Source organism: Artibeus jamaicensis, unplaced genomic scaffold, assembly GCF_021234435.1.
Source record: "Artibeus jamaicensis isolate MK-2021 breed Jamaican fruit bat unplaced genomic scaffold, CSHL_Jam_final scaffold_1031, whole genome shotgun sequence".
Classification (NCBI taxonomy): domain Eukaryota; kingdom Metazoa; phylum Chordata; class Mammalia; order Chiroptera; family Phyllostomidae; genus Artibeus; species Artibeus jamaicensis.
Genome location: NW_026522026.1, coordinates 4,821,750 through 4,835,692, shown reverse-complemented (window position 1 = coordinate 4,835,692; position 13,943 = coordinate 4,821,750). Strand labels below are relative to the sequence as shown.

General features: G+C 37.6%; 1 protein-coding gene across 1 annotated transcript; it reads left to right on the top strand.

Moving 5' to 3' along the window:
• Positions 1-9,465: 9,465 nt before the first annotated feature.
• CXCL11 (C-X-C motif chemokine ligand 11) lies at positions 9,466-13,471 on the top strand. The gene is made up of 5 exons (XM_037150231.2): positions 9,466-9,672; positions 11,419-11,537; positions 12,051-12,177; positions 12,291-12,363; positions 12,591-13,471. The coding sequence occupies exons 2-5, from the start codon at positions 11,477-11,479 to the stop codon at positions 12,630-12,632; spliced, it is 303 nt and encodes a 100-aa protein (XP_037006126.2). The 5' UTR covers positions 9,466-9,672; positions 11,419-11,476; the 3' UTR covers positions 12,633-13,471.
• Positions 13,472-13,943: the final 472 nt, after the last annotated feature.

Sequence of the window (13,943 nt, the reverse complement as noted above, 5' to 3'; positions counted from 1 at the left end):
TGAGAACCACTGGTTCCTCTCCCTGAGACAAGGATAAATGTCTTCTTATATTAAAGTCCCAAAATCAGATCATGTATATACTCAGAAACATCCTTATTCAAAATTCAGTTTCTCTTTGGAATGCTTTTAAATAGTGAAGAAATGTGCATATTAATTAAGATCTTAATAATTTTAAAATTATTTTTACAACCTTTTCCAAGTATTTTTGACAAAACAGCCTTGCCCAGTCCCTAATGGTGTCTTGGATATATACTGCAGGATTTGTCTGATTTGGGGAAAGAGTATTCAAATAATGTGAGAAAATCACAGAGGCAGTATTTCACTAAGGGTTCATTCCACTGGCAGCTCCAGAAATGTCTTAATCCCTTTATGAAAGAGCATCAGGTACTATATTACTGTACTTTTAAGAGTTAAGGATTCTATCTCAATCTGTTCAGAGTATTCACATTATTTTAATTTCCTATCACATGTAATACAATCTCTTCCCCAGATGTGAGTCATCTGCCTTCTACAAATACAAAAACAACAGGATTCTATTACATAATTCTTTTTTTAAAATATATTTATTGATTATGCTATTACAGTTGGCCCAATTTTTCTTCTTTTGTCCCCCTTCACTAGGTATCCCCCATTCCCTCTGGAAATTCCTCCCCTTAGTTCATGTCCATGGGTTGTGCATAAAAGTTCTTCAGCTTCTCCATTTCCTACACTATTCTTAACCTCCCCTTGTCTATTTTATACCTACCAATTATGCTTCTTATTCCCTGTACCTTTTCCCTCCCTTCCTCCTCCCAAATGATTACCCTCCAAATGATCTTCATATCTATGATTCTGTTTCTGTTTTGCTTCTTTGCTTAATACATTTGTTTGGATTCAATTGTTGATAGTTGTGACTTTATTGCCATTGTAATGTTCATAGTTTTTCTTCTTTTTCTTAGGTGAGTCACTTTAACATTTCATATAATAAGGGCTTGGTGATGATGAACTTGTTTAGCTTTAACTTGTCTGGGAAGCACTTTATCTGCCCTTCAATTCTAAATGATAGCTTTGCTGGGTAGAATAATTTAGGTTGTGGGTCCTTGCTTATCATCACTTTGAAGACTTCTTGCCAGTCCCTTCTAGCCTGCAAAGTTTCTTTTGAAAAATCAGCTGACAGTCTTATGGGAACACCCTTTTAGGTTACTCTCTTACTGCTTTTAAGATTCTCTCATCTTTTAACCTTTGGCATTTTAATTATGATGGTCCTCTTTGTGTCCATTTTGTTTGGGAGTCTCTGTACCTCTTGGACTTGCATGTCAATTTCCTTCACCAAATTAGGAAAGTTCTCTTTTATGACTTTTTCAAGCAAGTTTTCGATTATTTGGTATTTCTTTTCTCCTTCCAGCACCCCTATGATTCCAATGTTGGTACATATGAAGTTGTCCCAGAGGCTTTTTAGCCTATCCTTGTTTTTTTGGATTCTTTCTGTACTGCTTGAATGCTTATTTCTTCCTTATGTTCCAAATCATTGATATGATTCTCAGCTTCATCCACTCTGCTGCTGGTTTCCTGTAGATTTTTCTTTATTTTACACAGCATAATCTTCATTTCTGTCTAAATCTTTTTTATATTGTTGAAGTACCCAATGAGTTCCTTGAGCATCCTAATAACCACTGTTTTGAACTTGGCATCTGATAGATTATCTACATCCATTTTGTTTAGTCCTTTTTCTGGAGTTTTGTTCTTTCTTTGAGCCATATATCCTTGTCTCCTCATTTTGGCAGCCTCCCTGTGTTTGTTTCTACATACTATGTAGAGCTTCCTTGACTCGGTCTTAGCAGCATGGCCTATTGTAGAAAAATACAGCAGTAAGTTGGACGGGACAGAGTCTTAAGTAATCACTAGGGCAGGACAACCCATGTGAACCAGGTTGATGGAGTCTCAGCTTTGGTGTTGCCACTCTGTGGCTCTGTGTGTGGGAGGATTCAGAGCAGGGACAATGCCACTACCTGGCCTCTAGAGTTTTGTCCAGGACAAAGCTGTCCCCCAGCACTTACCCTAATGCCAGACACTTCAATTTCTCCCTGTATGCCACTGGTTCCCTTCCAGCTGCTGGAGCCCACAGGGAGTGAGTCTGTATCTGTGAGATTCCCTTTAAGAGGAGGCTCCTGAGAATCCTGCTGTTTCTTCTATCACCCCAGCTGGTTTTTACAGCCAGAGTTATGGGGACTTATCTTCCTGGCACTGGAACCCTGGGTTGGGTGGTCTGGTGTGGGGCTAGGATCCCTCACTCCCAAGGTATCCCTCCAATTTTTATCTAGCACATCTGGGTGTAGGACCACTGGTCCCATGTCTTCCCATCTCTGTCTCTTCTACCTATCTAGATGAATGTGGCTTCTTTAATTCCTTGGTTGTCAGGTTTACAGCTAAATTTGTTGATAATTCTGGATTACATTTGTTTTTTAGTTTAGTTGTAATTTTTGACATGGTTGTAAGGAGGCAAGCCGCATTTACCTACAACTCCATCTTGAGCAGAAGTCCAAAAAGTCACAAAATTCTAACTGATAATAAGTAGGTACATTATTGGGTTAGCAAAAAATCTGTTTACTTTTTTCCATAAAATAAAAGACACATGTTTCATTTTCACCAATGACATTGTTGGTTTGGGTATTTTGAGTATGTTGGCTACCTCCTGCATGGTATAACGTTGATTATTCTCAGTTAATGTCTCAGTTGATTGCTATCAACTTCAACTGGTCCACCAACCATGATGCATCATCCAGTGAGAAATCTCCAGCATGAAACTTTGCAAGCCATTTTTGACACATTCAATTACTCACAGTACCTTCTCTAAACACTGCAAATCTTTTTCTGCATTTCAGCTGTTTTTATCTTTCTTGAAATAACAAAGCATAATGTACTGAAAATGTGTATTTTCTTTCATCTTCAATATTAAAATGGCTACATAGAAATTCACCAATTTTTATAAGTTTTTAAAAAATGCACACTATTACAGCTGTCACAATACAACCTATTGAAAATTGTTTAGAATGAAGTTAAAAGGCAATTAAATCTTCTAGAAGAAATTTTTAAAATTTTAATTGTTGTTCAAGTATAGTTTTCTGTCTTTTACTCCCATCCCAGCCCCCCCCCCACCCAGTGCTCCCTACCTCCCTCTCATTTCCACCTGCCTTAGTTTTTGTCCATGTGTCCTTTATACTTGTTTCTGTAAACCCTCCCCCTTAGCCCCTGAAATACCCTCCCCTGTCCCCTCTGGTCACTGTCCACCTGTTCTCTATTTCAGTGTGTTTGGTTATATTTTGCTTGCTTGTTTGTTTTGTTGTTTAGGTTCCTGTTAAAGGTGAGATCACATGGTATTTGTCTTTCACTGCCTAGCTTATCTCACTCAACATAATGCTTTTCAGTTGCATCCATGCTGTTGCAAAGGGTAGGAGCTCCTTCTTTCTTTCTGCTGCATAGAATTCCATTGTGTAAATGTACTATAGTTTTTGGATCCATTCATTTATTGATGAGCACCTAGGTTGCTTGCAACACTTGGCTATTGTAAATTGTGCTGCTATGAACATTGGGGTGCATAGGTACTTTTGAACTGGTGTTTCAGGGTTCTTAGAATATAATCCTAGCAGTGGAATTGCTGGGTCAAAAGGCAAATCCATTTTTAGTTTTTTGAGAAAATTCCATACTGTTTTCCACAGTGGTTGTACCAGTATGCAATCCCACCAATAGTGTACTAGGGTTCCTTTTTCTCCACAACCTCTTCAACACTTGCTGTTTGTTACTTTGTTTATGATGGCCATTCTGCTCGGTGTGAAGTGGGATCTCATTGTGGTTTTAATTTGCATCTCTCTGATAGCTAGCGATATTTCCTGGATTTGTGTGACTTTTTCTCTCATCAAATTAGGGAAGTTTTTCATCATTACTTTTTCAAATAGGTTTTCTATCCCTTGCTCTTCTTCTTCTCCTTCTGGTATCTCTATTATATGGATATCATTACATTTTATATTGTCTTGCATTTCTCTTAATCCCTCTTCATTCTTTCTGAGCCTCTTTTCCTTTTCTTGCTCTTTCTGGGTGTTTTTTTCTTTGTCCTCCAACTTGCTGATCTGATCTTCTGCTTCATCGATCGTGCTTTTGATTCCTTCCACTGTGTTCTTCAGTTCAGAAATTGTATTCCTCATTTCCTCTTGGCCCTTGCTGATAGTTTCTATTTCCTTTTTCATGTCAATATAGTTCGCAGTGAGTTCACTGTAGTTCCCCTGTAGTTTCTGGTAGCTCATTGTGAGCTCACTGAACTTCTTGATAGCCAGTGCTTTGAATTCAGTATCTGATAGCTGAGTTGCCTGTATTTCAACTAGCATTCTTTCTGAGGCTTCTTCCTTTCCTTTCATTTGGGGATTATTTCTTTGTCTTCCCATTGTTTGTGAGACTCTTCTTGTTAGCTTCAGCTTCTTAAATTGATTTGTTCTGGCTCCCTGGGTTTATGGTGTGAACTTTTGTGGTAGAATACCTGTGAGATTTAGTGGTGTAGTCTCCTTGATCTCCCAAACTCACTGGTCTTGGGCTGTCCTTTAAGTTGTGTTTGTCTTTGGGATTTGATTATTTTGGGCTCTTTCTTTTGTGGGTCCTTCCCACCAACTGGTTAAGTGATGATCAGTCACTCCGTCCACCACCTCTTGTAATTTGTTGTGCTGGTGAGAGCAGGTTGTGTTGAAGCTAGTTCTTCTGTGTGTACAAGGTTTTGAGGATTCTCTTTTGCCCTTGTTCAGTTGTTTGTACTGGGTAATTTCTCCATTATTTAGTTGTATTTCCAGATAGGTACTGGATTGAAGTTTGTGTGGTTTCCACTCTCTCCTTCACCTTCTTCTATTGTTATCTGTTGGTGGTTCCCCTCTTCCAGTGGGTATCCTGGTGTTCACTGCTTCCAGCTACTCATCTGGTTTTTCAGTGTCTGCTACCATTTTTTGGTCTCTTACTTTCATATATGCTGGGGCAGTGTTGGGTGTTTGCTCTGTTCCTCCATAGAATGACCAGGTTTTTCTCCCGTGTGTAGGGGGAAGTGGGATCTGCTCCCTCCTACTCTATCGCCATCTTCCAGAACCCCTTCACTAAAGGCTCTGCTCCCAGGACTTTGCTGCCCAGATGCTGGGTTCCCCCAGAGCTCCCTGCAGGAGACTGAAGAGCATGGAAGGAAGGGAGAGCTAGAATACTCAGGACTCGGGAGAGGCGATCCACCTACTGCCTTCCCCTAAAAGAAATTTTTGACCAACCCAATTGTTCCTATTTCTCACCCACTTTTCACTAATTTGCCTGGACAAAACATTCTTGATATTACTATTCATTTTTGCAGTCAATATGTTTTTTCAAAGACTTAGTGAATGGCAGGTTTAGAATTAAAATTTTAAATGTTTTGCTTTAATCTCTTCCTACTTGAAAACATTTTTAAACACTTGAAAACATTTAAGAAGTCTACATTAATTGAATAATTTGAGATCATAACTAAAACTTCAGATAAATCAGAGATTAAATGGCATTTTTTTAAGCTGGAAGGGTCTTTAATATTAATTATAAAAACAAGATTAATTTCATGGCATTTTCCTTCAACTTCAAGGGGAAACTTTTCTGAGTGGGTGAACCTACAACAGTCCAATTCCAAAAACAATAAAAATGCAGTTTACTCTTTTTCCTACTTAATTAAAGAAAGAGCAATGAGATAAAATGATTTAGTGAACAGAGAAAGAACAAAAGGAATGGGGAGACTTAGAAAAGTTTCTAAAACAAAACAAAAAATCCAAAAAGCATAGTATCTCTCCTCTCCATCTTTATTTTAAATTAAGTATTAAAGCAGTATATGCTCAATATCAAATGAATAACTAGACCTACACTATTCACTATGGTAGCCATAACCACATGGCTACTGAGCATCTGAAGTGTTGCTTGTGCAATTTGAAGACAGTACTGAAAAAAATCGCATATAATATTCTCATATTGATTTCATACTTAAATGATAATTTTTCATGTTTTGGATTAATTAAAATACATTATTAAATTCTTTTTACCTTTTAAATATTGCTACCAGAATATTTAAAATTAAATATTGTGGTGTTTCCAACCAAGATGGACACATAGGTAGATATGCCTCACTTCCCTGCACAACCAAAAGAAGGATAAAAACCAATTTAAAAACAAAAAACAGCCAGAATTGCCAGAAAATTGAACTGTACAAAAGTCTGACAACCAAGGAGTTAAAGAAGAAACATTCATCCAGACTGGTAGGAGGGGTGGAGATCGGCAGCTGGGGAGGGGAGGACATGAGGCAAGGCAGTGGCTAGAGGACCAGGGTGGGTGAGGTAGCAGCTGGTGGAGTGAATGTTCCCACATTTACATGTGGATAAACTGGCAGGAACAACAGGGGAGCAAGACAGACTGTGTAACTCAGGGTTCCAGCACTGGGAAAAAAAGCTTCAAAACCTCTGGCTGTAAAGACCTGTGGGGTTGCACAGCAGGGGAAACTGCCAGTCTCACAAGAGATTCCCATTGCAGGGGCCCACAGGGTCCTAGAACATACACAAGCCCACCTGCCCAGAAATCAGCACAAGAAGGGTACAAATCACTGTGGGTAGCAGAGGAAGTGACAGAAAGTGGAATGAGAGCCAAGCAAGTGGCATTGTTCCCTCTCTGACTCCTTCCCCACATACAGTACCACAATGCAGCAAAGTAAGTTGCCCCACCCTGGAGAATACTGAAAGCTCTGCCCCTTACAATGCAACAGGTAGGCTGAAGCAAAGAAATATGACCCAAATGAAAGAACAGATCAAAACTCCAGAAAAAGAACTAAGCAAAAAGGAGATAGCCAACCCATCAGATGTAGAGTTCAAAACACTGTTAATCAGGATGCTCACAGAAATGATTGAGTATGGCTACAAAATAAAGGAAGAAGTGAAGGCTATGCAAAGTGTTACAAAGAAAAACATACAGGGAACCAACATTGAAGGGAAGGAAACAGGGACTCAAATCAAAGATTTGGAACAGAAGGCAGAAATAAACATTCAACCAGAACAGAATGAAGAAAAAAGAATTCAAAAAATAAGAAGAGGCTCAGTAACCTCTGTGACAACTTTAAATGTTACAACATCCAAATCATAGGGGTACCAGAAGGAAAAGAGGGAGAGCAGATATTGAAAACTTATTTGAAAAAATAATAAAGAAAAAGTTCCTCAACCTGGCTAAGGAAATAGACATGCAAATCCAGGAAGCTCAGAGAGTTCCAAAGAAGTTAGGCCCAAAGAGGGCCACACTAACATACATCTAATTAAGTTATCCAAGGTTAAAGGTAAGAAGAGAATCTTAAAAGCGGCAAGAGAAAAGCAGAGAGTTGCCTACAAAGGTGTTCTCATAACACTATCAGCTGATTTCTCAAAAAAAAAAAAAAACAACCCCTTACAGGCAAGAAGGAGCTGGATAGAGGTATTCAAAGTCATGAAAAGCAAGGACCTACATTCAAGATTACTCTATCCAGCAAAGCTACCATTTAGAATGGAAGGGCAGATAAAGTGTCCCAGATAAGTTCATCATCACCAAGCCTTTATTATATGAAAGGTTAAAGAGACTTATCTAAGAAAAAGAAGGAAGATCAAAATTCTGAACAGTAAAATGGCAAAAAGACTCACAACTATCAAAACTGAACTTAAAAAACAAAGACGGAAACAAACTAAGCCAACAACTAGAACAAGTCAGAAAGAATTACAGAAATAGAGACTACATGGAGGGTTATCAGTGGGTAGGGGGTCAGGGGAGAATGGGGGAAAAGTTACAGGAAATAAGAAGTATAACTGGCAGGTACAATATAGACAGGGGAATGTTAACAATAGTATAGTGTTGGGAACTGCCCTGCCTGGTTTCAGAAGCTGTAAACCAACCCCCCATGGCTAAGGCTCAGTGAACAACCTTTGGACCCTAAGCCACTAAGGAGACAAAGCTTATCTCCCTGGCAGGAGTGCTGCTTCTGCTCCTTTTACTTCATCCATAACTGGCCCCCAATGCTTGATCAATTAGCCAATGATGGGTATGATTCCCCAAAGGGGGACAACCTAAGACAGGCACGATCATGGGGAGGCCCCAGGGAGGACTCAGGGCGGGGGGGCTATAGCAAAAGGGGATAATGGACCCTTGCCCCTTGGCTTTGACACAGCCTGAGTCCTCATTCTGTTTGCAAGAAGTCTCCTAATCTCTTGGCTGCCTTACTTCCCCTGACTTAAGCCTGAAATAATGACAGAGGGTGGTGCAGCCCTGTGCTGGAAAGGGTGGGTTCCCCGAGTGATCAGGAAATAAGAAAGAATACATAAACTCCTGTGAAACCTGCTTTGTTTAGAATGCTCTCAATTAAATGATAAGGGTCCAAGCAGGAAATGAGTTTGTTTCCCAAAGTTTTGTAGCCCTTTAGCTAACAGACCCTGACTCAGAATAGGCCTTTGTAGTTCTTTGTATGCTATCTATTGTTTGATCCTTACTGCCTGACAATGATTAATGAACTTTACCTGTATTCCTGTGCTAACTGAATCCAGTAACAGCCTGTCCAGGCAAAGGTTGGCACACTCTCCTCTTAAAAGAGTGGCCATACCATCCCTTTTACTCCACAGGACTCAGTAGTCATTGTGAATTTGTCTTGTATCTCACCTACAATGTGGCAGACCCCACAAGCCAGGGTCTTTGTCAGTGTAGGAAATGGAGAAGCCAAAGAACTTATATGTACGACCCATGGACATGAACTAAGCGGGGAGCGAATGCTGGGCGGGGGGGCGTTGCAGGGCAGAGGGGAATAAAGGAAAGAAAAATGGAACAACTCTGATAGCGTAATCAATAAAATATACTTAAAAATAAAATTAAATATGTGCCATCATATTTTCTACAAGATAAAGCTAGATAAGACAGTAATTGCTATACAGCCAGGATGAGGAGATATCACTATGTACTGAAGAAGGCTTCATGAAAATATTACAACTTTAAGAAAGAAAAGGATTCAAGAAAGGGGAGAAAACTAGAGGAACCATATTATATGAATAGAAAGAAGAGAGATCTCTCAAGCTCACTAGATAAGGGAATATTCTGAAAGAAATTAATTCTCCTCATGTGATATTAGAAAGCATTTAGTCCAGAACAAGTCATGGTTCTGAAAACACACATCTACAGAAATAGCAGAAATCAAGCAGACTATCTACTACAACGAACTAGTTACAAAGCTGTAAAATTTGTGAGACATAAAAAGGAACTTGGTTGGTTTTGTTCACTGCTCTATCATCAATACTGAAAAATGCCAGGCATGTAAGATACCTAAAATAAATATTTGTTAAGTGAATGAATGAGCAAATTAACTACTGCAGGAAAGGGTGGTGCTTTCTAATAAATTTTAAGGTAGGGACACTGGGAGAGGCAGTAAAAAGGAAGAGTGTTAAGAAAGGAGAGATGATCCATCCATACTAGCACCCGCCAGAGCCTAATTATCCTCACTTTTCGTACCATTCAGGAAAATGAGGTACAAAACCAATCCCTCTCCCAAGTCTGCATAATTTTGGATCTATTACCTGAGGACCTGAAGTGAATAACTAAATGAGCCTTCCTCAGAAACCCAACTGCAATTCAGCTGTAAGGAAAAGCAGAAAGACTTCATCTACACAGGTAGGAATATCGCCGTCTTCTGGGGTCAAACAAAAGCAGCAGCAGCACCCTCACTACAAACTACTGGGTGGTCTTCCTCACAGGAAGAGGAAGGTTTTTTTCCTTCCCCTTGTCTTCTCTCCTCTTTCTTCCTAGAATACTCAGAAATATCCCCTGACATACAGAAAAAATTAGAAACCTGGCATAGTCTGATATGAAAATATTTAGGTGAAAAATGTGTGTGTATATCCAAAGGGGCAAGAGTGGGAGGGGAGTAATTTCTGACGTTTTTACAATATTATGTACTACAATTGCATGGCAATAAAACAATATACACAGAATTCTGAAGGAGTAAATTGTGAGCCACAAGTTTGCTACCCACCTAAATAGTAATTTACACATGAAGGCAAAAGGAAGAGAGTTAGTTCATGTTTTATGAAAATTTGAATTTTGACTATTTAAAACAGTATGATATAGAATATCAATTAAGTCCTAGTTTATACATAAAAAATTTTAAATATTATTAACAAAATGTAAAACTGTATTTCTTTCAGACACACAAGAAAAATGTTAAAGAAAATATATTTAAAGTTAGGAAGAAACCAAGGAAAACATAAAGACAGAAAAGAAATAGCAAAAAAGCATTTAAAATAGTTCAGATTATCAATTATACAGTAAATACATTTTAGCCATTAAAAAAAAAATCCCTTGGATATGGCTGACACCCTGGCCGGTGTGGCTCAGTGGACTGGACTGAGCTTGGGCCTGGGAACCAAAGGGTCACTGATTCGATTCCTAGTCAGGGCACAGGCCTGGGTTGTGGGCCAGGACCCCAGTTAGGAGACATGCAAGAGGCAACCACACATTGATGTTTCTCTCCCTCTCTTTCTCCCTTCCTTCTCCTCTCTCTAAAAATAAATAAAATCTTTTTTAAAAGCATAAAAAAATCCCTTGGATATGATCTTTTAAGTGTTTACAAGTGACACATTTAAAATAAATCCAGAAAGCTGGAGAGAAAAAGGTACAGATAAAAACAAAACAGGGGTTACAGCAAAATACAACCAAAGATATAAAAACATTTTCTGAGAAAAGAGGATTGTTTTTTAAAAATCCACAACTCATACAACTATATATGCTAAATGATAGTGCTACTGTATATATATATATATATATATATATATATATATATATATATATATTTAACTATTATATATATATACATATATATATATATAATAGTTAAATATGCAAAAAGAAGTGGATATAAGTTCAGAAGTATACAGGAAGACTTTTTTAGATATCCAAGTACAGTTGGCAAAAATATAAATAAGATGAAATAAAAGTCATTTGATGTCAAATAATGAAGGATTTATATAAGTGACATGAAATCAGATTTAAAGCAGAAGTAAAATGATAAAAGTTGGGTTTCTTAAGAATGCTCTTTTTTATAGGAATGTGAAGGAAAGAGGGTGAAAGGACTGAAAACAGGGAGATAATCTTCCTGAATGAAATAATGAATGCTGATCAGAATTCTCCTACCTAGAAATACATTTCTAAGAAATGTTATCTTAAGCAAGGTTGGTTCCTATCTGGGTGTTTACTCTTTATAGTGAAAAGGGCTTTCACATTAGTATCACTTTTGACACTGTAATAAATAGGAAGGGCCAAAAGAGAAACTCTTGGAAGTAAGAAAGGAACATGACTCAAGGAGGGAAATTCCTGGTGTATAAAATGCCCTATATATGCCAAATGGCAATTTGCTACCAGGCTCAGCACTTCTACTCCCTCCCAGAAGAGTATCAAAGCTGAAGCAGAAGCAACAAGCATGAACGTGAACGGCATGGCTATAGTCTTGGCTCTGATATTCTGTGCTACAGCTGTTCAAGGTACATGGTACTTTTTACTTCTCAACCTATAAATTGTTTTTAATCATTCTGCAAGTGTCTTATTAGAAGTTACTGCAGCTTGACAGAGAATGTAAGAAATGTCTGAGGCACTAGAGATAATCATGGAGTTTTGTTTTTTTCTTCTTTTTAATTTGGCTACAAAGTCTGGCAAGAGCCTTTAGTAATAGTTTTAAATGTCTGTTAAAAAGATTTTTGCGAGATAATGTTACTAGCTTCCTGGGAAAAGTCTTGAGCATAAAAGCAAGAGGCAAATAAGCTTGATCTCCAACAACTTCTTTCATGCTGTCCACTATTAATGGTTTGCTTGCAAATTTGAAGAGAAAATCATTAACATCTTAAGCTATCCCAGCAACAGCAGTGTCAAGTGCTATTTGGCAAATTACCATCTTTGTCCTTAATAAAAACTTGGCTCACGTTCGTCACCAGGATTATAAACCATAGTCATCTGTCGCAATCAGATCCATTAGTAACCGCTGCTGTAATCTGTTCTAGGTTTCCCAATGTTCAAAGGAGGACGTTGTCTTTGCATAGGCCCTGGAGTAAAGGCAGTGAAAGTGGCAAATATTGAGAAAGTCTCTGTAATGTTCCCAAGTAACTACTGTAATAAAACAGAAGTGATGTAAGTAATGGACTTGCTAATGATGACTATGGTGGAGGCATTTGGGTTTTTTTTTTTTTTTGCTTACGTTTTTCCATCCCAAATTTAAGACTATTTGAATCTTCCCTTAACAGTATCACCCTGAAAGCACAAAAAAAACAGAGATGCCTAAATCCCCAATCGAAGCAAGCGATTATTATCATAAAGGTAGGTTACTGGATTACTTCCATTTTATAATGTTTAATCCAAGACAGATCTTTGAAAACAACAAACAACTGCGGAAAGGTTCTATGATCTTGTGTGAATTGTTTTTATAAAAGGTCTTTGGTTATAATTAGCTTTTCTTTCTTGCTTAATGTTTTTACATGTCAACTGTTAATCACTAGGAGACAAGAATAACCCAGGTTTATAAAACTCTCATTTTCTCATTACAGAAAGCTGAAGAGATGAATTCTTTAAAACATCTGAAGTCCTAGACCCTGGCTGGTGTCGCTCAGTGGATTGAGCACTGGCCTGCAAACCAAAGGGTCACTGGTTCAATTCCCAGTCAGAGCACATGCCTAGGTCCCTGGATGGGGGTGCATGAGAGGCAACCACACAAAGAAAAAAAACAAAAAAAAACCACCAAAAGCCATCTGAAGTCCTGGATGAAAAGGATATAAAAATTCAGAACAAGTTTAACTGTTATGATTAATTGATAAAAATTCTGTAATATTAGGGAAATGACTTTCTGTTGTCTATTGCAATGTATGTTCATGCATTTTTAGGTTAGGAAAATTTGTGGAAGATTTGATATTTATAAGTATTCTGCTGTGACAATGAAAACATTTCTCAGTTATCTGTTTGTGCTTGATCTATATTGTACATTGAAACCTGCAGTTATAATAGAGACACTAACATTATTCTAAAGTCAATATCTTATGAGTCAAAAGCATCCATGTATATAATGAACATTACCCCCAATTTTTTAATGGGAATCTTATAGCACATATACATCCAGGAAAAAAGTTCTTATATGTCATCTTGTTTTATAAAAAGGCTGTAATTCATGAAATGAACTATGAAAAAATTATAAGCTAAGGGAAACTTGTCAGAATGCAAATACTTCATAACTGAATTAGCAGCTCTGGTCTCAATTTGATTTTAACAACTTTGTTTCTCATTGAGGTGTTTTGAAGCAATTTGGATGTGTGTGTTTACTATGCATTTTGGTTTCATCTATTCTTATAAATTATAGCAATATTTTGGACACATTTTCAATATAAAATGTTTCTGTCTACCAAAGAATATGCTGAAAAAGAAATATATGTACATATCTGGCAATCATCTTTACTTTCTGTGTGTTTTTTTTCCTTAGGAAAATACATAATCTTATCTTTTTAAGTCACGTCTCTACAATTTAGGAATATCTAAGATACTTTTATTTTAAAAAGAATCAAATAATTTTCCTCTAAAAAAGTACCACAACCCTTTTGTCGATGTAAGAAATATCCAAGCTTATAGAGAATTTTTATGAGTTTATTTAAGTGAAACTGATAACTGCTGGAAGGCAAAATCTCAATGACTGAGAAAATGCTCCAGAGAACAGCAGTTTTGCAGTTTATTTTATACATTACAATGAAAAGAGGAGATGTAAAGAGGATTATGTGACATACACTGGTGGTAGATTAGGGAAGTGAGAGAAAACAAAGAGGGGAAACCTCTGAGAATGGATAAAGAGTAAAATGAACTGTCTAAGTGCCCATCAGCAAATAAGTGGATCAAAAAACTATGGCACATTTACACAA

What these genes read in the sequence shown, in the direction of transcription:
- CXCL11 (XM_037150231.2), top strand. Translation starts at nt 11,477, where the DNA reads ATGAACGTGAACGGCATGGCTATAGTCTTGGCTCTGATATTCTGTGCT. An exon ending in TGTAATAAAACAGAAGTGAT is followed by an intron (nt 12,178 to 12,290) that starts GTAAGTAATGGA and finishes TTCCCTTAACAG; the next exon opens with TATCACCCTGAAAGCACAAA. An exon ending in AAGCGATTATTATCATAAAG is followed by an intron (nt 12,364 to 12,590) that starts GTAGGTTACTGG and finishes TTCTCATTACAG; the next exon opens with AAAGCTGAAGAGATGAATTC.